The 24,552-nt window shown below is 38.7% G+C and overlaps 1 protein-coding gene across 1 annotated transcript in view; it reads left to right on the top strand.

Moving 5' to 3' along the window:
* The window catches only part of LOC141796185 (F-actin-capping protein subunit alpha-2), a 31,886-nt gene that overhangs the window by 5,642 nt on the left and 1,692 nt on the right, over positions 1-24,552 (top strand). Inside the window, exons 2-7 of the mRNA XM_074677164.1 lie at positions 12,640-12,703; positions 14,965-15,016; positions 15,230-15,293; positions 18,040-18,246; positions 20,946-21,025; positions 24,120-24,198. Coding sequence (XP_074533265.1) covers positions 12,640-12,703; positions 14,965-15,016; positions 15,230-15,293; positions 18,040-18,246; positions 20,946-21,025; positions 24,120-24,198 — 546 coding nt within the window. The remainder of the gene's footprint in view (positions 1-12,639; positions 12,704-14,964; positions 15,017-15,229; positions 15,294-18,039; positions 18,247-20,945; positions 21,026-24,119; positions 24,199-24,552) is intronic.

Below are 24,552 nucleotides of genomic sequence, written 5' to 3'. Positions count from 1 at the left end.
GTCAAGGCTCAGGGGCTCAAAGACGCACAAGAACATTCTTATGACATTTAGGTTTCTGTTGTTTTGCCTCCCACTTTTTGGGACCCTTCTGTAGGAGTGCCAAACTAAACCGATGCAGTCCTAGAAGGTGGAGCTACAACACTGCAGACCGTTGATTCGCAAAGAATCATCACTTCCTGTGCGTCAGCAGCTGCTGTATTTCTTCTGACAGCTCACAGCCTTCTCTGAAACAAAGCTTGATTGGACTTGGTAAGACGAAGAAGACAAACTGCTGTCTTCTATCGTTGCTCGTTTTGGCATCACAATATTATGTAATTGATGCGCGGCGTCTGGTTCACACGCTGTCTACCACGAAAGGCCAGGGTTGGCTGTGGAAATGCAAACAGGACCAGGCTTAACCAAGCCAACCTGTACTAAACCAGACTGTTTGGTGGAAACGGGGCTTAAGCAAGTAAACACGAAACATTTGTGTTTTTGTGTACGCACATTTTACCATACTGTTCATGTTTGGTGTGAACACAGCTCCAGGCAGATGATACATGTCCATCTGTAAACCACTGATGGACAGAACAGGCTTTTTATTCCTGTCCTGATAGAGCTGGAAAAACAGGGTGAGGGTGGAAAGAGACATTTAGGAAACAGAAGTTCACCAGAGACAGTGTTCAGGGTTTTTAGGGTGGACTTCCTTTGCCTCAAAGGTTGTGAGTCTGAAGAGCAGAGCTGAACAGACTTCCCCAGACTTCACTGATAAGACAGTAAAACTAAATTGTCTATTATACCTCTTTATACACAAGTGACTTAGTCATGTGTTTAATGATCGTTAGAGATATCAGTAAGTTTCAGAGTTTCTCTTTGTTCGCAGAAGCTGAAGTTTGTTTTGTCCTGGTCTCGACGTGAACTCTCAGTTTTATGAGGAAGCTGAAAAAATGTCACATCCCTCTGATGCTGATCAGAGGTGAACCATGAGGCACAGCACCCCTCAAGTTTTAGTAAAATGTATGGAGAAATATTTGGGCTGCTGTGTGCCACACACAGTCAAAGTGATGTTGTGAAGTGACGTCCTGCTAACATTCAGGAGCAGGGCTAGTTTTATAACCGTCTACTGCAGGTGAAGCTAGCACAATAATTAACTCAGCTAGAGTCAGAGAAAGTAAACAGTCAGCTGACAGCACCAAGGATAGTGGGTTAGTTCCTTCATGGGGCATCAGGATTAATAATGCATGTGGTCAGAGTGAACTATAAGGTGGATGAAAGCATGCATTAAATCCCTTTTACAAGGCCGTCTTGAAATATAGATAACACATCCACCCAATATCTCAGCAGAGATGGGAGTGACATAAATTTCTAAAGAAAAAAAATTATATGAAACCTGGGCTTTATTGATACAGATTTTAGGTTTAAACTACCAGTGGACACAAAGGTGCCTTATTTAGCTGTGTTTTTGTGTGAAAGTAACATGCTGAAAATTCTCTAAATAAAGCGTGAATGCAGACCCATATCAGATTTTTTCAGTGGGAGTCCGTTTATTTGTGTTTTTGGTCAAGTAAAATATGGCCCCGTCTGAGTGCAGAGGAAACCGGCAGAGGAGCAGGGAGGGGATGTTTGGTGTGAGCGCTCTGGGCTTCTGCTGCACAAAAACACTGCTGTAGGGGTAATTTCTGCCCTTAACCTTGGCTGTGTCCGAAATGGCATACTAACGTACAACTCATACTAAGTGCGACGTCAAAAAATAGTATGTAGTGTATTCACATTAAATAGTATGAAAAGATTGTGTGCGCGAGAAATACCCGGATGTATACTATATCGGTAAAAATTGTAAGTATGGGAGGTGGGCATACTAGTCGCACTGACACGCCCCATAATGCATTGCAAGCCCGGTATTTATAAACATAAATAGTGAATGAGATGACAAGATAAGAAGCAACTAAAATGGACTTAGCTCTACAGGGAAACCTAACGAAAGTACAAAGAAATAAAGTGCCTGAGGCGACGGACGGATCGTCTTCGGTGTCTGCGAGCAGTAAACATTTTTTAATTTTTTTAAGAGAGATGAATTCGTTTTGAGACCGGTGTTAGCTTAAAAATCATCCACTAGCGAACTTCCCGTTTTCAAAATAAAAGCACCCTTTATTATCTCCTCCTTGTAAATTGGGCTCTTGTTTTGGAGCCGACCGGAAGTTTCTTCGATAGCATATTGGCGCTCTTAACAGAATGTCCGAAATATCGAAATTAAATTTGTATCCGTGCGTTTCATGGCCAAAATGACCACATTTTGGTATTCTACGTGATGACTTTCCCGCCTAAAATGTTCTTAAAACTTTCAAATGTGGCGAATCAACAGAGATATTTGATAGCCTGGTGTGCTTCCATAGACTTATGTGTGCTTCCAATTTTTGTCGTTGGAGGTTTTGAAATGCATCATGGGAAACCGAGTAGTATACTACAGTGTTAACGGTTGGCACTCTAATCATACTTATAGTATGTAGTATACAGTATAAACACAACGACCATGTAGTATGTAGTATGTTAGTATGCCATTTCGGACACAACCCTTGTGATAGGACCCAACTTGTTCCATCCCGGGGTATCACTTTAATACTTCGTTCATGCTGGTCTTTAAATTCTAATATCAAAGTTTGGTGTATTAGGAGTGATAAAGCAAACTCAGATAAGGTAGATTTCTTTTACACTGAGCAGCATTGAAAACGTATCAGCTCTGTATGTCCCCAAGCAAAGCTTGTGAACAGCTGACCTTGATGCTTTTGAACAGCTGACCTGTACCATGGGATTATATAGTATTGTGGAGAGTTAAAAAAGTTGCATTTTCCCTTTAGCTGAGGAATCAAAGACAGAGGAGCGCTGTCTGTACGCGCCTGCAGCAACACGAAAGATCTAGAGATGAAGAAAGCGTTTGTTCAGTTTTAACACTTTGTACCTCGTAGAAACCTTCTTCTCATCTTCTTACCAACCTCCTTGTTGCTCCTCAAACTGAAGAACTGGAGCTTGAGTTGAGATCCCAGCCTCCCCCTGTGTTAATTTGTAAAGACCGGTGGCTTTACGCTGCAGTGCCTGCATACTGAAGGTGGTAACACAAGCCAGAGGTATTCCATATACTGCATAGCTAGCTGCTTGAGGTAAAGTGACCCTGCTTTCTAAACTAAAAGGATAAGTCGTTGCGGTGCAGAGTGAAGGTGACAAATGTGCAGAGTGGAGCAGATAAGGCAGCTGCACTCAGCGCAAAGAGAGCTCAGGCTCTGCCGTTAGCTTGTGTTCACTTCAGAAATCAAGAGAGAAATGTTTTCAATCTAATTCTGACTGGACACTTTCCTCTTATTTGATTAGCAAAAGATCATTTCTAGCTCATCCAAAGCCACCCATAGGTCCTCATTTTATCTGCTGTCATTTCTTATTCATGAACGATTGCATACATTATCACCCAGCCTCCCAGGTTTCACCCACAGCCCACTGGTTATCTTGTAAACTTGGCTCAGCTCTGCTTCTGCATTTCGAGGCGCTGGGACCTGATTTCTCCTCCCGTTTTCTATCTAGGGTATTGAATTGGAGGCATGCCAGGGAAGGGAATCAAATTTAGGGAGATGATGCAGCTTAAAGTGCCCACAGGCCAAAATAAAGCCACGTTTTGCTCCTGCTGCGTGTATTATTTCCATCTTCATAGATCTGGATGGGTGCGATAAGGCGATTGGGACACCAGGATTAAGATCAATGTGCTCTCAGTGTTTGCGGGTGTCATTTGGGATTAAGGAACGGTGCTCCCCAGGAGGGTGCACTGCAGGGTGGGTGATGGGAGACGTGTGTGCTGAAATGAAAGGAGGAGTGGCTGGGTAATACGAGGATGAATGTACAGTGAGGGGAAGAAAAGAGACCAGCTGGTGTCCAGGCCAAGAGAGCACAAAGACATGAGGCTCACGCGCCACAGGGGGGCCACGTCCCACGTCCCCTCCTTAGTAAGAGTGTGTCTTTTGGATCCACTCTTAAAAATCCCTCAGCTTCCATGAAAAAAGAAAAGGAGATTGACTGTGGCTGACATAACCCCGTGTTTCCACCTTAAGAAACAGTAAGTTTAAGACAGACACAGCTGAAATGCTTCTTTGCTGCGATTGAACTCTTTGATATCCAGATACCAGGATCTGATCAGATCTATGCCAGAATTTTGATGGAAGCTTCTTGCACTGAAAAAAATGGGTGTAATAAGGGATTTTTTTAACTTCACTATGAAATTGTAAAATCTGTGGGTGGGAATTTTCTCAAGTCCCTGGACATCTGGAAAAAACTATCTCTCAAGGAGGGGATCATCTACCCTAGAACTAAACTTAGACCCTAGTTTCTGGGTTCATGTGCACATAGTTTCTCAAAACATCCCTAGTTCCTAGCAAAGCTCCTGTGGTTACAAAGCAAATCATTTTTTTTCTTTTTTTTCATTATTCCCTTAATTCTAATCCTTGTTTATAAGCTGGGTTGGAAAAAAAAGTTGAGATGTCAGATCCCCTGAATAGATCCTGAAAACTGACTCACATGATGCGTATTTTGGGGAAAATATGGCTCCTGATTTTGTCTGTGGACGTCGTCGTTAGAGGTAGGCCGATATATTGGGCCAATATTTGGATATTTGTCTCTATCGGCCATCGGCCGTATTTTCTTTTAAAAAGCTGATTTTTGATCCGTTGTATAAAGTGACGCAATTTTTGATCAGGCACAAAAAAGACGAGCACCTCGAACTTGTGGAACCACTTGGATACATTACATACTTTTGTTCAAATTATATTAATAAGTTTAAATTTCTTTTTTGACATTTTAAGAAGAGTGTGAATGTTTACTACTGCTTGTTACATTGTGTGTTTACTCAGACAAAATATTTCATTGTTTTAATAGCTGAATAAATGTTCAGAGGACTGGACACAACTTGTTGTAATAGATTTCTTTTAGTTGCTCAGAAATTGCTGCGTTTCACAAAAATGTGATAAATATATATTTATTTAACTATCGGCCTGAATATCAAATTGGAAAAATCGGCCATGCATATCGGCATCGGCTGCCCAAATTTGGAAAGCATCAGCATCGGCGTCGGTCCCCAAAAAACCCATATCGGTCGACCTCTAGTCGTCGTTTCACTATTTCATTTGATTTAGTGTTAAAAAAATCAAACTAAATATTATAAAAATGGGAAATATCTAGGAATCACAATTTAAATTGAATAAGTATCCCAAAATTCATAAAAGAATCAAATTGGGAGGAAAGCATACCGCCCCAGCCTCAGCTTTTTGTCCCTTTAACTGCAGAGGATCAGACAGTGTATAGAGGCAGGGTGAGGGTTGGGGTGACATGCAGGGTTGGTGCCACAGGTTGGATTCAAACCCGGGCTGGCCGCTTGAGGGCTTACCTCATGGAGTGTGCAACCCGGACTGCTAGGCTATACCGGCGCCCAAAGTTGTATCATTAACTCACCTAGCATTTACAGGGGGACTACTGGGACTCCTGAAGTTAACCCCTCGTGTCCTGGGCCCGTATGCACGTCCTGCCATTAGCCATAAAAATGGACCGTTTATAGTAATGGTGAAGAAAAAAGTTTCATAGTTTCGACCATTAAATTTAACGGTGGTAGCCCCACCATTACAGGTGCTAACAGCAGGATGACCTCACCTGTTAGACTGGTTTAAGGATGGTGGACACCGTCCTGATGTGTTACCACAAAGGACAAAATAATTGAAGAGAACTGATTTTTTTTTAGGGTTTTTAATGAATCCTTAAATTTAGGAGACACAGGGTTTGCATGTGCAAATTGAATTTGTTGGATAAAGGTTTTCCAGGAAGTTGGATATATAACTTTCTGCACCTGCCTCGTTTTTGTGGCAATGACTTAATTGACCAGTTCTTGGCAGTGGTGCATGCGGCTAACGCTATGGCTTAACGGGCTTTTCCATTACGGTAAACTATGACTAATGGTCCCTTTTGTGCAGTGACTGAATGAGCATACAGTCCCACGTCATTAAGATGTTGGAAAATGGCAACAAGAACTGAACAGTGTTTCAGAAAGTCCAGAATGATTTAATGAAATACCTTGTTTTGACCACTGACTAAATGTGAAGGAGGAAAGATTTACATAGAGAGTTAAAGAAGTCTTTCTTTATAAATATATACCCCCAAATCATTCGAAAGCTGTGGTATCAACACATCACTTTACTGAGTGTGTGTCAGCTTTACCTGAGACATTAGATCCTGTTGTCTGTGAATGTTGGGGTTAAAATGATCTGAGTTATTGAAATCTAACATGCTCTGAGCAAACAGGGAAACAAAATCCAGCTTTGATAATGTGATGGGTTTTTTTTTAGCATCCAAATGTCTCAAATGTTTGCTACATTGAGCGACCTGAAGTCCATCTTCTGGAGGCAAAAACTCAGACTTTCTCCGTGATGTGACAGCCCAGCTGACACAGAGAACTCTGAGTTAGTTAATAAAATCCTCCATAGAGACTCTTTGCCTTCAGCTCGGTCTTTCATGTAGCACGGCGACAGTTGGTATTCAAAACTGGGTCTCAGAGCTCATAAGTGTCCCAGAAGCCTGTCTCCCAGTGAGCCAGACCGACACTGGGTCTGTGCTTCACCTCGTAGCTCAGTGTTCAAACTGATAATTACTTCTGCAGTGACTTATTCTCAACATCTGTTGAGTCAGGACACTTCTGATTTAAAGTTGTTCATGTTAAGGTGTTGTATCCATTAATCTGTGTCTTTGAGAGGGCTTTACACGGGGAAAACTGATCAGAGGATGAGACACTCTTTTTTTTTTCTGTTCACACAGTGCAACAAGGCAGCATCTTCCAGCAGCTACAGCAAAATATTTACTTCAAAAATTACAGAGCAGAGGATTGAGTACAGAGGTCTGCAACCTTTACAAGATATTTTTTTTTTATTTATTAGAGCCATTTTACCTCATTTCACCGGGACGAAAGTCATAAGGCAGCCACAAGATCTACTTTATCTTCGCAACAAATAATCTTAATGAGAAGTTTTTTGTATTTATAAAATTGTTCATGTGATATCTTAGTTTTTTGAATTTTAAGTAAATTTCCAAATATTTAAAAACAACAAAAAAAACATATAATTTCATAAATTTCATGAATTTGCAAAATTTATTAAAATTAAAGGTTGTTAAAAAACCCAAATATTAAAATTTCAAAAATTTGCATGTTTTTTTATGTGCATAAAAATTTTAATTTTAAAACTTTCAAAAAATTTGCAGATTTAAAAAAAATGACATTTGCAAAATGTTTTAGAATTTACATAAATTTTGATTTGTAAAAAAAATTATTTCAGAACTTTGAGAAAATTTGCAGAAATTAATAAAAATCATATTTTCGAAATTCTAAAAATTTGCAAAATCCACAAAAAATTGATTTTTGACTTAATTTGAAAAAATGAAAAAAATGAAAAAAACTTAAAAAAAAAAAAAAAATTAAACCTATGCAAAAATCTCAAAAAAAAACATTTAAGAGATTTGCAAAAAGTTTCAATACATTTGCAGAAATCTAAAAAAACTTTTATTGCAAGAGGTAAACCCATGATTTTATTTAGTGTCAGTCTTTACTCACCTATACTCTCGATAAGAAAAATAAAAAGTCTTCATTTCAATATTTTTTTTAAAGCTACAAGGAGCCACTGCAAAGGAGTCAAAGAGCTACATGAGGCTCCAGAGCCACAGGTTGAAAACCCTTGATCTAGTATTATAGTCCTCAGTTAAGTCTAAGCTTTGTCCTGAGATTGTTTCACACCAAGCTTTGGTTTGGAGAGAGCAAACTGTTGTTGTTTTAGGTCCATAAGAAAAAGTAGAAAAGAGAATTTATTGCTTTTTTTTTATTCTTCGTATGTGTACAGTTATAGAGGACTGAAGTCCTCTGCTTCAGTGCATTAGTGGAACAGCTCAGAGGAAGTATCAGCCTCTTCTTCACCAGCTTTTAACAGACACTGTCTTTCTCATAATCAGCTAAATGAAGTATCTCTGTACACTTCTTCCTCCTCCTCCTCCTCCTCCTCCTTTGAGTGCTTCTTTTAAATCTCTTTTCACTCCCAGATCTTCAGCTCCTCTGTTCCTCTCGTCTTCTTGTGTGGTATCTACATCCCTCCGAGTATTTTTCTATCAGTTTTTATTGTTTTCTCCCAAGCTGTGGACACTACGTGAGTTATTGTGGTCTGTTTTTTGTGTGTGAGGGCTCTTGGAAGGAAAATGTTATTTAATTCATCGTTCAATTATCTTTTACTCAGTTACCAACAAATCTTTGACTTTTACTCAGAATCAGTATCTCATCCAGCTTTCCTCGCACTTGCTCGGATTGAGAAAAATTTGTGTTTTAATGTAAGCAGGTGGGAGATTTTTTTTTTTAATTAACAGATTGAGTCAATTAGCTGGGTCAAAGCTTTTGTTCCCTTTTTGAAGCTTGTGTTTGTTTTCATATCCTGGCTGTCAAAGCCCTTTGCTAACTTCTTTTTTAAAAAGTGTATACAAATAAAGTTATTATTATTGTTCACAGAAAGCTTACAAAACATTCAGGATAAATGCCCGCACAAAAATCACACAGTTCAAAACAGCAGAGGATCTAGTCCAGGAGTCTGCAACTTTACTTTGATAAGAGCCATTTCACCTCTGCTCAGATTAAAGTCATAAGGCAGCCATAAAATCTACTTTATCTTCACAACAAATAGTCTAAATAAGATGTTTTTTGTGTTTACTACATTGTTCATGTGATGTCTTAGTTTTTTGTATTTTTAATAAATTTTCAATTATTATAAAAAGGAAAAATTTGTAATGTCATAAATTTCATTAATTTGCAAAATTTATGAAATTTAAAGTTTTTTTAAAAATAAAGTCCCCCAAATTTAGAATTTTCAAAACATTGTTATTTCATAACTTTCAAAAAAAATTTAAAAATGTATTTTTTTCAAATTGCAGAAATTAAAAAGATATATTCAAAAATTATATATTAAGAAAACAATACATCAGGAATTTAAAAATTGGAATAATTAACAGAAAACCAAAAAGGCTCAAGGTAAAAAAATATGATAAATAAAATCAGGCAATATTTTATTTTTCACACAATCTTTTTTTCTGTTTGCTTCGAGGTTAAAACTTTTTTTTTTTTTAATAGGACAGGCAGCAGTATGGCTTTGAAAAGTTCTGCGGGAATCTCTGAAGGTTTTGACTTCAGATACTAGTTGAGCATGATGTAAACTCTAAGGGCTCTAATTTCATGGCGCAGTGCAGGGGGCGCAACCCGCGCAGTGTTAATTTCGTGCGGCGCACCACTGTGCGCTGCCAATTTGACAATTCGGTAGACCGTCTGCACAGAGATGGGTGTGACTACGCGCCAGGGGGAGTTGACAGCGCACCAGGGGGAGGTGTCAGCAGATTCAGCAGAAGCTTGCCAGCTCCAACCTGGTCTATCCTCGGTGCAAAGCGGAGCGCACCCTCAGCAGCTGTAATTTGGTGACAGGCGCACATGTGCGCACATGTCATCAAAGCCTCAGAGGCAGGTTTCCAGAGTGTCAGGCACATTTTAATGCAGTAAACAATCACAGCAATCGCTGTTTAATGTAACCGTCTGAACCAGCATATACATTTGTATCTATATTAACTGTCCCGTCACATCTGATGTCAGATTAAAGCCGTTTGTCATAATGGAAAGTTAACCTGACGACAGCTGGAAGTTTGATGCACATCTTACAATTAAACAACAAACAGCCTTAACATCTGATACTGAGTATATATCTGGCTTCTCTCATTTTATTTAATTCAAAGAAAAGAGGGAGAGAAAAGACGAAGAAAAAAGAGACAAAATAAATGTTTGTCACTCAGGATTTACCCGTGATTTCCCATATTTCTCTGTTTTAGTCTTTATTTTTAACGTGATCTAAAAAGATGGAGTACATTATTGTAAGGAGGATGAGGTGGAGACACTGGGAGAGTATACAGTATATCACCAAAGGTTCTGCTATTTGGCGATGACAAACCGGGAGTGCAGGTGGATCAAAAGTATTCTGAATGGATAAGCCAACTGTGTAACTGCCTCTTCATTTTGTACTCCCATTAATGACAAAGGAACAGATTAAATCTGTTAAATTACATCTGTGATTAAAGCTGGCCCACACGGTAGGGACAGCGGCTCTGACCGTCTCCGCTACCGGGTCTTTCCAGCACTCTCTCCGCGGTGCTGGGGATCTCTCAGACCAATCAGACGCTGCGCCTCGGCCACAGGGCATTTAAAGGCGAGGAGAGGCGCTCATTTGATCGATGAAAACAGCGCTTGGCTGTGTTAAACCTACGAAATTAGAGCCCTTAGAGTGATGTCTACTGTTATGGATCCCAAAGAGATGCAATTTCACCAACTGAACTTGTTGCTTGTTAGAGCCCAAATTGTAAGAAGTTTTTATATTTTGGGCAAAAAGTTTTCACATTGTTGGTCGTCGTTACATTTGGGGCTCTGAATCTTCCGACATGTGTTTGTTTCTTCCCCTGAAAGTCCAGACAGACGGTCGTGTTGTTTCTCAAGTTTCTGTCATCATCAGTTCCTCATTCCACTCAGAACTAAAGTCCTCGTCCCAGATTTGAAACTTTTCTCTGTGTATGTGGTGGAGCTGACAGATAACTGATGTTAAAATGTAAATTTGGTCGTTGGATGAGAGTCCAGGCTGCTGTATGTAAACCAAAAGTCTGTTTACTCTGTCGTCAAACGTAATGAGGGAGACCCGATGCAAATGAGATGTCCCACAGGGATCCCCATCACAAACACAGTTTTCCACCAGCTGTTTAACAAAGAGTGTGCATGTGTCTGCACACACAGAAACACACAGAAACACTCACATACCCATTGTGCTACAGATCGAGGATCGTTAAGCATAAGTGGGTCATGATGCTTTCATGACAGAGGATTAGACTTATGCAGATAAACTTTGATCTCAGCATCACACACACTCACACACACACGTTCCTCCCTGTCTTCCTTCCTCTCAGCATCGCTCATTAGCAAGAATCAATCTGCAGCTCTGCACAGTGCCTGTGTTTCTGTGTAGGCACACACTGCTAATAAGGGCCCAGGGGACACACACACACTCACACACACTCAGATACACAGATATGAACACCTCCCGTGTTACACCAGCTCGCGAGCGCAGGGGGAAACCTGGCTGAACCCCTGCTGCTGACAGAGAGCTGGAGAGATGCAGGCATACAGCGAGAGATTGAATGTGTACCGGAGTCCTCGGCACATTTTTATGTCCTTATATGGTCGTAAACCACGCGGGGGAGGGAGGGGCTGTCGTCTCACTGTCAGTTTGACATGTGACCTGGAAACAGGAAGTGTTGTGGTGAGGCAGAAGCAGCAGAGGAGAAGTGAGGAAGGGGGAAATGATTGCTCAGATGTGCCTCAGACTGAGACAGATAGTGGAGGACGCCGCTCTCTGAAGCTCTGACACGGGGATGTTACCCCCTCTGTTGGACACACGGGTCCACTGTTTTTATCCAGCATTAAACTGGGATGTGCATGGAGTGGAACAAGTGGATCTGGGATTATAATAGTGCTCTATTAGTGAGAGGCGTTTTTATGTTATGGTTGGAAAAGTAGCCTCAGTCCTGGGGGATTTTAGGAACTAATACGGACTTTAAAAGAGATAACTTACGGCGTACCAGTCAAGCTTTAGTTTTTAAGGAGACTTTAATAACCTCAATGACACAAAGCAAGTGTCAGGGCTGGTCTGGAGCCAAATTCAAAACTAGTTTTTTGTTTAAACTAAAAGTTGTTCAAACTTTTTTCAATGATCTACTCCTTGTGAAATGCATTTTCTGCCAAGTACCCCCTCACGAGGGCAAAGCAGTTTTGGTTGGAAAAAAAGATGTAAAACAGCGCTGTACTATTAGTGTCTCATTATAAAATAGTCTTTGTTGTTAACCCTGAAAAATGAAACCAGAAAGTAGAGGTCGACCGATATGGCTTTTTTGGGGGCCGATGCCGATGCCGATGCTTTCCAAATTTGGGCAGCCAATGCCGATATGCAAAGCCGATTTTTCCAATTTGATATTCAGGCCGATTGTTAAATAAATATATATTTATCACATTTTTGTGAAACACAACAATTTCTGAGCAACTAAAAGAAATCTATTACAACAAGTCGTGTCCAGTCCTCTGAACATTTATTCAGCTTTCAAAACAATGAAATATTTTGTCTGAGTAAACACACAATGTAACAAGCAGTAGTAAACATTCACACTCTTCTTAAAATGTCAAAAAAGAAATTTAAACTTATTAATATAATTTGAACAAAAGTATTTAATGTATCCAAGTGGTTCCACAAGTTTGAGGTGCTCATCTTTTTTGTGCCTAATCAAAAATTGCGTCATTTTATACAACGGATCAAAAATCGGCTTTTTAAAAGAAAATACGGCCGATGGCCGATAGAGACAAATATCCAATTATCGGCCCGATATATCGGCCGGCCGATATATCGGTCTACCTCTAGTTTCTAGTACCGTGAGATTTTGGTGAAAAGTTTCTCAAATTTTAAATTTTCCTTGTGTTTTTATCTGGTCTGTGTTCCCTCATTCTTAACTTTTTGCCTTTTCTGTGTGTTTTCTCTGCAGTTACGCATAGCAGCTAACTTCATCATCCATGCCCCGCCAGGAGAGTTCAACGAAGTTTTCAACGGTGAGTGCTCTATTTGTCTTCCTTTTTGTAAGCTGTGTTACTGCACACGTGAAATAGAAGTCAAAATTAAGTTAAAGGGATACCATGTTTGACACTGCGTGGGTGATAAATTTGCTGCTTTTTACAGTAGTTTTTAATTCACTGTGCTTCAGCGCTTTTTTTTGGCTTGGAAAACATTTTCATTGACTTGTACTGTTTTTCTTTTTAACCCACATGTACCCCCAAAAAGGGAAAAATTCTAATAAAACATAAAAACAATGACCAATGAAAAACAATAAAAATTAAAAAATATAAATATTAAAAAAAAGTGAATAAGTGAAAAAGCAGCAACACATTTTCACTGACATCAGTTCTTTGCACATACATGCATATACATAAATACATACATGTGTGCCTGCCCACAGGTTTCACATAACTCATACATTTGAATTAAAAAAAACCCAGGGGTCATAGGAGCCATTTTTCCTCAGCTAACCCGGATTAAAGTCATTCAGGAGCCACAAAATATACTTTATCTTCACAACATAGTAAAAATCTATTGAATAATTATCCAAACGAGAAATTGTACTTTCAAAACTTAAAATGTTGCAAAACCTAGCAGTAATTCAAAAGTTTTGAAATTTGCAAAAACGTGCAAAATTTAAAAAAAAAAAAAATTCTTCTAAATTTGAAAAAATGTCAAAAAAATTGAAAACCAAAAAAATGCAAAAATAAAAAATGCAAAAAAAAAAAGGAAAAATTGGAATCTAATAACTGTGCAAAGATTGAACAATTTGGAATTTTCAAAATTATGCACAATAAATTTAAAAAATGATTATTTTCTTTTTTATTATTATTTCTTAAATTTTGAAAGATTTCCTGAATTTGATAACCTATATTGATTTTTATCCCACAACTCACCTTGGGAAAACTGATCAAACAGAGACACTATTTTTTTTCTTTGAAAAAAATGACAAAAAAAATTCAAAATATAAAAAAAAATGCAAGAATTTAAATATTGAAATGTAAAAACATTGCAAAAATGGGACAAATTTTGATCTCTCAAAAATTTGCAAAACATTTTTAAACTTGAAATGTTACAATTTTTTATAATTTCTCACACATAAAATGATTTTTTGAATTTAATAAGGTATGTTAATTATGTTGCACAACTCCTCATTTTTTAATCCTTCAAGGAGCCACTGCATAGGAGTCAAAGAGCTGCATTAGGCTCCAGAGATGCAGGTTGAAGAACCTTGAGATACACATATACATAAATAAAGAAAGATACACGTTATATTGAGGTCAACCGGGCCTTTTGGTACATAGATTTGGGGTCAGACCAAACCACTCATTAGTGTCTTTTAGACTGATGGTAAAAAAAAGCTGAGATCTGATCTGTGAAAACCTTGAAAGATGGAGGGGAATCCTCTTTCCAGAATAAGAGTAAGCATTTCTTGGCAAAGTATGTCATCAAAATTGATGTCCTGATTTTTGTCCTGTCAAACTGTAGTGCTTCAGCACTACTGATTGAAAGCCTGAGACAGACGGGCTGACAGTCAAGTCCCAGCTCTTGTTTGCACTCTTTGGTGGAAACTGGAAGGGATTGGAAGTTGCAGCCCAAAAGGAAGTAGTCAGGAGAAACTTGTGAAAAGAGAAACATAAAGTTGATGTAATGGGATGCCCGTACTCGTAGAGGTCCAACAGGTCGTAGTAAATGCTCAGCTTTGTTTTCTTGAAGGAGCTGAGACGTCAGACTGTTTTTGTGTTGCACATTTTACCTCAGAGGCCTCTTAGGGAACAGAATGAGACGGCGATGTTTTGGCCAAACTTTAGCTCGCCGTGCAAAGCCAGTGTTGACACCACGCTGCTTAAGTAGTGCCCCTCCAGTGTGTGTGTGTGTGTGTGTGTGTGTGTGTGTGTGTGTGTTTTGGCATCGTTAAAACATCGTCCTGCCTCGATGAATGTCGTCACCTCGTAGGAGCGCCGTTAGGCTGTCTGTCTGCTTGTTATCACAGCCTGACAGCCACACACACACACACACACACACACACTGTTAAACACAGTCCCCTCTTGCCACTTTGTCCCTTTCATCTCTGTGTGATTTTACAGCCTTTTCCACTGAGCTAATTCACCATGTCTGCTTCACTCTCCTGGCATAAACGCTGTAAAGATTGACTGCAGGCCGCTCTGTTTTTCATGTTTGAGTGTATGTGATAGTGTTAATGTGCTGTCTCTGTCTTCTTTCTCTCTTTTAACCATCCTGCTTTTATTCTCCTCAGATGTGCGATTGCTGCTCAACAATGACAATCTTCTCAGGGAAGATGCAGCGCAGTAAGTTTCCCATAAACTCTCCTACTTGACACTGAGGTTAAAGAGCAACAGAAACACTCAGTTTTCAGTAGGATTTCATCTATTTTCAAGCTCTGTGTTTGCCTCAAACTGAGTCTTTTCTATGCATGCTGCTTGTTCCTTCAGCCAGACAAGAATGTAAAGAAATCTGTTCAGACTAAGACCTTTGAAGTGTCTCTCTGTGTCTCCTTGCAGTGCATTTGCACAGTACAACTTGGACCAGTTTACTCCAGTGAAAACCGAGGGATATGAAGAACAGGTAAAGTGATGATGTAATGTGCCTGAATCTGCACACTGTCACTTCCTGTTGCACATCACACTCTTCAGCTGCTTCAGCAAATTTCAACTCACACGTGCTGTAAATTCAAAGTGTACGACAGCCCCTGCTGCGTCACATTTCTCTGAGTCATCATCATTACTTGTTCGATGGTTTCAGGAGAGTCTAACTGAAAAGATGTGAACATATAAAAGATAAATTAAGTGAGGCAGAGTTATTGGAGTGAAAGTTCTCTGATAAACATGAGTCAGTATCAACTTCAGACACACAGACAAGTCACAGTGCCTCAAATACTGATACTGATCCAAACAAAATGTAATAACTCAAAAGAAGTGCTCCCAGCTCATTGTGGCTCCAAATCTCTAGCCAGACTCTTCTCCTCTGTTGTTCCCAAATGGTGGAATGAATTACCTAACTCTATATGATCGACAAAGTCCCTTTCTACTTTAAGAGATGTCTGGAGATACATCTGTTCAGGAAACACTTAGACCCTTAATCTGAGCCTTCTCCTCTTTGTCCTCAGGGGGAGAATGAGGTCGAAGACTCGGCTCTTATTGATTTTCCAGCACTAATTACTAAATGTTGTTGAAGGTTAAAGTATGCTGTTGCAGCAATCAGTTGTGCTTAGTTTGCTAGATTATTCAACATTATTTAATTAAAAAAAATCTTGCACTTAATGGCAGAACCTGCAGCCTAACTTGTAGCACTGTTGTCGCAGTAGGTTTTTCTTTCTGTCTAAATTCTTGCTTGTGTCGTACGTCACTTTGGACAAAAGCGTCTGCTAAATGAAGGAGTAGAAGTCAGTTTTGAAGAGGTTGAACACGACAGATGTACTGAAGAATATTATATAACTACTTTAGATAAAAAAAGACAAGTACATCTGCTTTTAACTAAACTTAAAGTCTGACCAAGTAAAAGCTTTCAAGTCTTAAAAGACGACACAAACAAAACAGACCATTAGCTTTGTTTGTCAACTTCAGTTAAATAAATGCTCAATTCAAAAACTGAGTCCTAATGCTTTCAAGTTTTCTGGGAGAACAAAATTGAAATACAAATAAATAAAATAGGTGTTATAATACAAAATAAATTCTCAAAATCTCCTATTCAAATAGATTATGTCTCAGGTTTTTTTTGCCTAACCCTATGCTGCCAAATGTTTCATATTTGAAACATGAGCTTCAAAGACCTCTATCTTATTTACACGACAAATAGTTTCCTTAAAAACTGTTAAGAAATTTAAAAAAAAATGTATTCTTCCCCACTTTCTCCACCAGTACAGGCAGCTGAAGTTGTATTTTGGTCCTTTTCAAAAATGGCTGCACTCGTGAACTCATCCACACAGTTTTCACAGGAAAATAATTTCTTATTTCAAAGAAGTTGCGGTAGGAATTAGGGGTGCACCGATGACAGATTACGATCTTTAAAAAGCCTGACCTGCCAATACTGATCTGGGCCGATACTGATTTTTACTTTTTTCTATTTTTTATAACTGACAGCATTAACCTTCAATGTTCCAATCTTATTTTATTAAAATCATTAAACAGTATCTGTGAAACAATAAAAACTTTATGTTTTAACTTCAACAACCAATAAAGTGTCCTGAGTTTTAGGTCTCAGAGCAAAAATCAACAACGGCTGGCTGTCAGACCTTCCTGGAGGTTTATAAGATCAGTTTCATATGTAAGGATGGGCCGATCACCGATCCCCCAAAATTAAGGAAATCGGCACCAATCTATCAGTGCATGTCCAGTAGGAATAATACAAAACTTTTACTGTTCAAAACAAGTATTTTCTGCATTAAATGGATGCAAATTTACTAAAAAGTTTACTAAAAAAAAATCACAAAATCTCCTAAGGTGTAAAATCTGACACAAAAAATAAAAAAGGAACAAAATGGTTTAGCAGTATTTTTCAGTGAATTTTGTTGAAGAGGTCAATAAACATCTCAGTTCGAAAAAATCAGAATTTCCTGGTAATTTTTAATGAGTCAGGCTTTAAAAGGTTAAAGTGTGACGCTCAGTAGTCTGCAATAATAGCCCAAACGATGGGCAGAGCTCTCCTTTCACCCAGGCGCTGGTCAGTTGGAGGGTTAATCCAACGCTGAGTGTTTAATCCACTGTTTCAGACTGTTTTTGTGCAGCTAAATTACATTCAAACTACAGTAGAAAGTAGTAAGATAAGGATCCAGTGTGTCTGATTTTCTGAAAATGAACAGAGGATAAAGGACAATCATTTTCGTAAAACAATAAAAAGCGGGAAAATTGTTAAATCAATTATGTTTAGAGATGAAGCACTCAGGAACAGACAAAAAACCTTTAGGATTTCTGTTATTGTTGATATTATGATGGTCTCAGAAGCTTTTTATTGGATTAAAGCATCAAACAAGTCCCAGAGCTCCTGTTTCTCTTCACAAACACGTGAAACACATTGCTGCTGTAATTTCATGGAGCCCGCCGCCTGTGAGTTTGAGTGAACAGGCTGCTGAGTGAATGTGCCGGTGTGTCAGCCTCAGTAATAGTTGCAGGATCTTATGTAAAGATGTCATCATGTCCCTGTGTTCCTGCTGTTGGGGTAGAAATTCCCCAGTCTGACACCCGGCGAGCTGAGCTGAGCTGAGCTGCGTGCTGAGGTGGAGGACAGGAGATGGAAAGTTCAGGCTGACGACCTGTTTTCTTCCTCTCCTTCCTAATGTTCATTAAGAATTCACACCCTCTCCCTCTCCTCCCAGGTCTTAATCACAGAGCACGGTGACCTCGGCAACGGCCGGGTCCTGGACCCTAAGAACAAGATCTCCTTCAAGTTCGACCACCTGAGGAAGGAGGCCAGCGACCCCCGGCCCCACGACGTGGACAGCTCCATAGAAGGCTGGAGGAGCGCTGTAGACTCTGCTGTCAGGGCTTACGTCAAGGAGCACTATCCCAACGGAGTCTGCACCGTACGTCCCCCAGACCCCTTTCAGACACTCCTCTCCAAAAAGCTTCTGCTGAGCTTCTTTTTTTATTCATGCAGAGTGCAGACAGTGCAGTTCTGCCAGACATTACAGGGATATCCTGTGAATTTGGAGAGTTGTGGTTAGCATGTTACACTCTCAGTAGCAGGTCGTGCTTTTAGTTAAAGCTGTAAACCACAAACCACTGTCTCATTCAGCTTCATACAGCTGCAAAGGAGATACGTGACTTTCAAACAGAAGAGGCAAAGGGCCACTAAAATAAATAAAAATAAGTCTAACTTTTTTTTTTTAATCCTTTTTTTTTCTTAGATAATAGTCAGAATTTTAAGATTAAATCAGAATTCTGACTTTTGTGATAATTCAGAATAATCTGAGGAAAAGGTCAAAGTTCTGGCTGTAATCTCAGAATTCTGACTTTTTTCTCAGAATTTAATTTAAATTGTAGAATATTGACTTTTTTCACAGAATTTTAATTTAGTTCTTGAATTCTGACTTTTTTCTCTGAATTTAGATTTAAATTGTAGAATTCTGACTTTTTTCTCAGAATTTTAATTTAATTCTTGAATTCTATTTTTTTTAATCAGAATTTTAATTTAATTCTAGAAAACTGACTTTTTTCTCAGAATTTAGATTTAAATTGTAGAATTCTGACTTTTTTCTCAGAATTTAAATTTAATTCTTAAATTCAATTTTTTTTTATCAGAATTTAAATTTACTTCTAGAAAACTGACTTTTTTCTCAGAATTCTAACTTTAATTCTAGAATTCTAACTTTTTTCTCTGAATTTAAATTTAATTCTTGAATTCTGACTTTTTTCTCTGAATTTAAATTTAATTCTAGAATACTGACTTTTTCTCAAATTTTAAATTTAATTCTAGAATACTGACTGTCTTCTCAGAATTTAAATTTAATTCTAAAATTCTAACTTTTTTCTCAAAATTTAAATTTAATTCTAGAATTCTAACTTTTTTCTGTGAATTCTAACTTTAATTCTAGAATTCTAACTTTTTTCTCTGAATTTAAATTTAATTCTAGAATTCTGACTTTTTTCTCAGAATTTAAATATAATTCTGGAATACTGACTTTTTTCTCAAATTTTAAATTTAATTCTAGAATTCTAACTTTTTTCTCAAAATTTAAATTTAATTCTAGAATTCTATCTTTTTTCTGTGAATTCTAACTTTAATTCTAGAATTCAGACTTTCTCAGAATTTTAATTTAATTCTAGAATACAGACTTTTTTTCTCAGAAGTTTAATTTAACTCTAGAGTTCTGACTTTTTTTCTCGGAATTCAAAACTCTCACTGTAATCTTGGAATTCTGAGAAAAAAGTCAGACTTCCCAGGTTACAGTCAGAATTCCAACTTTTTTTCCTCAGAATTCTGCGATTTATGTCAGAAGTCTTAGATTAAAGTCTGAATTTTTAGGTTAAAGTCAGAAGTCTGAGATTGAGGCCTGGACCACACGAATATGGATATATTCTTAAATGCACATTTTCTGTTTTTCACCCACATAAACTGAGATTTTTTAAAATGGATAAAAATGTGAAGAAATAAAAAAATAACTGATCAAGTGGATCCGTGTAGTGGTGTTAAACAGAGTTGGTGTTGATGCAATGATGACAAGCACCTAGCAACAAGCTATTTCTGTATTCTTTGCACTTTTTGCCCTCATTACAGCTCTACAAATTAATGTAATGTTGTTGCATCTTTGGCACTCAAACGACCCAATTTTATTTGTTTTTTGCGCCATCTCCTTACTCCGTTGACTGCTTCTTCTTTCTGTTTTTGACTGTGCATGCTCATAACATTCTTCTTCTATGGTTTTCACATATTGCTAACCTGCCACCTATTGGTGAGGCATAGCATTGCAGGCTTCAGAGAATAAAATAGAATAGAACTTTATTGTCATTGCAACAAGTACAACGAAATTGAAGTCAAAGCAGCAATCGAGAAAACAAAAGTAAGAAAGTGTATAGAAAGTGCAAAAAGCTCCATAAGAAAATAGATGCTGACAGCTTGTCCATCATTGTCCAGTCAGCCAGCCTCCACCTCCACAGGGTCCAGGACTGAGCTTCTTCAGCAGTCTGTTCAGTTTCTGTCTCCTGGATCCTGTCTGCTCACAGCAGGTGAAGCTCTTCCAATGTGGTGTTGGTGTTTGGTGTTAGCTCCGTTAGCCATGTCTGTGAATAGCATGATGCTACTCTGCCCTCTGGTATTCCCTCTGTTGCTGGGTTAGCACAGCTAGCTCGTCCATCTTATTGGAGATAGATCTTACGTTCCCAACAACGATGGATGGAAGGACAGGTCGATGTCGTCACTTCTTAGCTCACACCTGAGAACCAGCACGTAGTCCTCACCTCCTTCTCCTCACCTTGTGGGAAGACATCTGGCCTTGCACCAGTTAGCATTGACATGCTACAGGCTGCTAACAGCTGAGTTCACATGTAAACAATGCAGCCATGGATACATGTAGGATCTCCAGACAAACACAGGAGAAAAAATAGTAAAAATATCACTGAAGCCACAAAAAGTTTGGTGTCCATGACCAACAAATGAGCCATACAAAGTAATGATCCACTGCAAATACAAAGGTTATGAAAAAGAGACAAAAAAAACAACAGCCCTCTTTTTTAGTGGCTCCTCTCCTCTAACAATATTCCTTTCTTTTTTCTTCTTTTTCAGATTTACGGGAAAACCATCGACGGACAACAAACCATCATCGTGTGCATCGAGTGCCATCAGTTTCAACCCAAAAACTTCTGGTATGTTCAGCAAAGTTTCTAGTATCAATAACATCTTTAACTCTCTTTTCCACGTCTAACATCTCTGATATCTTCATGTTGCTTCAGGGAAAGTTATTACGAGGACAAACAGCACAGTTCATTTCCAGAATATCCTCTCCAGTTAATGGAGAGATGAGAGACGACTGGCGAGTTTGTTGTTCTAACTTTCCCTCCTGAAGCCCAGCAGCTTGTTATAATCTCACGCTGGTCCATTAATCACTCCTCACTAAAATAAGATGTCGAGATCCTGAACGAGCGCAGGAAGCCTGAAATGTTTGGTTTCTACGAGACGCTCTGAAGGCATTAAGTTAATTAGCAGTTTACACCACAGTGTTTAGTCTGTGGCCCCTCGTAAGCATCGCTGAGCTGTTTCTGATCGGGTTAATCTAATTGGATAAGAAGTGCAACAATCCTCTTTGCTGCTGGCTTTCTGCTGGGCTTATGGGTTGTTGGGTGTAATGATCCCACAGCTCCTTTATGAGGCCAACATGTTGCTGTGAGGAGGAAGCTGGAGCGCCGATTTGGGATGAGATTCTGAAAGTGTAAATGACAGAGGCACCATTAACTTTCCCTCCTGATTCTTTAGATCACACATTAAACCAGGAATGAACTGCTGCACGGCAAAAACTGAAATAGAAGCAAGTCTTTATGCTCAGTATGAGCCTAATTCACCTGACGGACCATAAAAATGTCTCATTTCAAGATATTAAAAGCAGAAAAACTTCACAAACAGAAGTCTAAAAGTCTCACAATCACCTGGACTCGTCGGGTGAATGTGACTCATATTGAGACATAAACACTTGTTTGTTGGATTAAACTGCTGCACACTGTAGATTTAGTTTCAGAAAAGCATCAGCTTTTGAAAAGTTGAGGGCTATAAAAAGAGATGCAACTACACCTGGTACAAAAACGTCTGACATCAGAAGCACACTTGCAATTAGCAGGCTGTTTTACGTTGTTTGTATGCTATTAATAGCATGTGACCAGGGTTGGGTTAGGGCCCAGATCATGTAACTGTTTGAATGGAAGAGTCTACTTCAAGAACTTCTCACAGCTAGAGAGAAATATTTACAGTTTCGCGTCTGGATGAGCTCTGAAAACATATCTGTGTGAGGTCTGTTAATATGACTGACATTACAGTTTGTATGATAATCAGTAGGGACCGAACGGTTTATGAAAAAAAAAAAAACCGTTTGGTTTCCCTTGCTCGGTTTGTTTTTCTTTTGCGTTTTACAGCTCAGTTTGAAGCAAATATGCAGCTCCGATTAGACGCATGCGCACCGCAAGGCGAAAGATACAGCAGAACAGTTGTGTGGGGAAGCGTGTGTGTTGTTGTGTGTGTTGACAAGCAGAGAAGACAGAGTTAGAGGGTTTACCTGTAGCATTAAGTCCTTCTGCTGTCTGGGAGCACTAAAGATTAGATTTCCGACCCCTCTGGCGAGTTTTTTTTAAAGACAACAATTCCTACAACTTGCAGCATGTTTTGATCTCCTCAATGGTCAGCGTGTGTGAGCCACTCCCCTATCCTTAAAAAAGAGACAGTCCTCCTCACTCACAGCAAATGAATTACGGTCACTTCTGCTGGTCCCCAGCTCAGATAAAGGAGGAGGGTTGATATTTAGACATAAAAAACAAGAATGGACACAAGAAAGTTAATTTGTAGTTTAAACATATTGTGATGTTGTGTTTTTCCTGCTTTCTGTCTCTCCCATGTTATTTCTCTCTCCTACAGAGTCCATGACAATTACAGGCAAATGGATTATCATGCAAATTAGACAGCAGCGTCATTTAGTGACTTTTAGTGACTTCTGGGACAGACAATAGTGACTGTCCTTGCTGAGGAGTTGGCATGTTGAAACTAGCAATTCTTCCCTCAGCTGTAATGATGTTTGAAATGTGAAACAGCCTCATTCTTTCAGCTTTTTCATGTCTATACATGGCATAACTGATAAAAAATGATCTGCTAATAGTGGATTATTAGGGTGTATGCTAAAAATAAAGGGGTTAGAACTGCACAGTTGATTTAGTGAACGGTCCCATCCCTCAATCAGAGGTGTCAAAAGTCTTCACATTCATTTCTCAAGCAGAAGTATTGATAGGAGGGTTTAAAAAGACTTTTGTTGAAGTTGAAATGTCAACTCTACTTTTTACTTATGTTAAAGTGTAAAAGTACTGGTTTCAAAACTCATTAAAGTATAAAAGTAAAAGTAATGTAAGGGGAATTGAGGCTACCCAAAATGTTTGATTACTTTATTTTGGCACTATCACAACACCTGCAGTGTTTCCCCCTATGTAATTAAAATTAATTTTATTTTTCCACATAGCTCCAGACCATAGAATAAGTAATTTAAGCTTACTGTGGATAATTTTCTGAATGATGATTATATTTTTCCCATTAGAGCCACCGTACTTAGTGTTTTTTTTTTTTTGTGATGTCAGGCTGGAATGAAAACAAGCTGAAATGAAACAGAGGTAACAAGGTTATTTTTGAAATGTAGGGAAGGACAGATATTTAAAAAATGTAAAGAGTAGAAGTAAAAAGTCGGCTAACAAAAACTACTCCAGTAAAGTATAGATACCCAAACTTTCTACTTAAGTAAAGTAAAGTATTTTTACTTCATTACTTGACACCTCTGATAATAATCAGGAGTTAAATGAGTCTGCAGCTGTCACATGATGCATCATTCTTGGCCTCGTACATCCTGACATGAGACAACCTCGATGATAAAACCCTGCAGTGTTTGTTTTCTCAAGATAAAGTCAAACGGCTCAAATTTCAACACTCATAACCACGGGGTGAATATTTGTGGTACCTGAAGCAGGCGAGTCACTTCCTGAACAACACATTAGCACAGAACCGTTCCCTGTGTGTGCTCAATTTCCTTTCACTGCTTTTTGAACATACAAATGTTATTTGGCTCCTTGGTTGTTGTTGGTGTTTATTGTCTGATCACTTTTGTCTATGCATTAATTTTCTTCTGTTTAAATATTTGCTCATGTTCGATGTATGATAGCGAAAGATTACAGAAGAAATAAATTAATCCATTGTTTGTTCTTTTTTCGCTCTGCACAGGAACGGACGCTGGAGGTCAGAATGGAAATTCACCATCTCCCCCTCCACCACTCAGGTGGCAGGAATCATGAAAATCCAGGTATCTGTTAGAAAATCTGACACTGTGTTTGTACAGTATTTACAGACAGTGTATTTTCAAGTGTTTTTTTTCATATTTGTGGAGAATTGTTTATAAAACATGTTATTTTTAACATTTTTAAAAGTCCCATATTCTGCTCCTTTTCTGCAGTTTAATATGGATCATTGATGTCTTCATGAAATGGTAGTAACATGTTTTGGTCCAAAAAGCCAATAAAACAAGCACAGCAGCATTGTTTGCAGGCTCTCATAGCCCCTCTGTTCAGAACGCTCTGATTTAGTGGGCGTGGCCTTCATATGTAAATGAGCCACCGCTGATACCGCCCCGCTCTTCCACGTCACTGAGAGCGGCGCC

This window comes from Halichoeres trimaculatus, unplaced genomic scaffold (assembly GCF_033239565.1).
Source record: "Halichoeres trimaculatus isolate MK-OKI-2021-1 unplaced genomic scaffold, fHalTri1.1 fHalTri1_scaffold_10, whole genome shotgun sequence".
In the NCBI taxonomy this organism is placed as follows: Eukaryota; Metazoa; Chordata; class Actinopteri; order Labriformes; family Labridae; genus Halichoeres; species Halichoeres trimaculatus.
The sequence above is the reverse complement of the archived record's forward strand: the minus strand, read 5'-3'. Positions and strand labels throughout refer to the sequence as shown.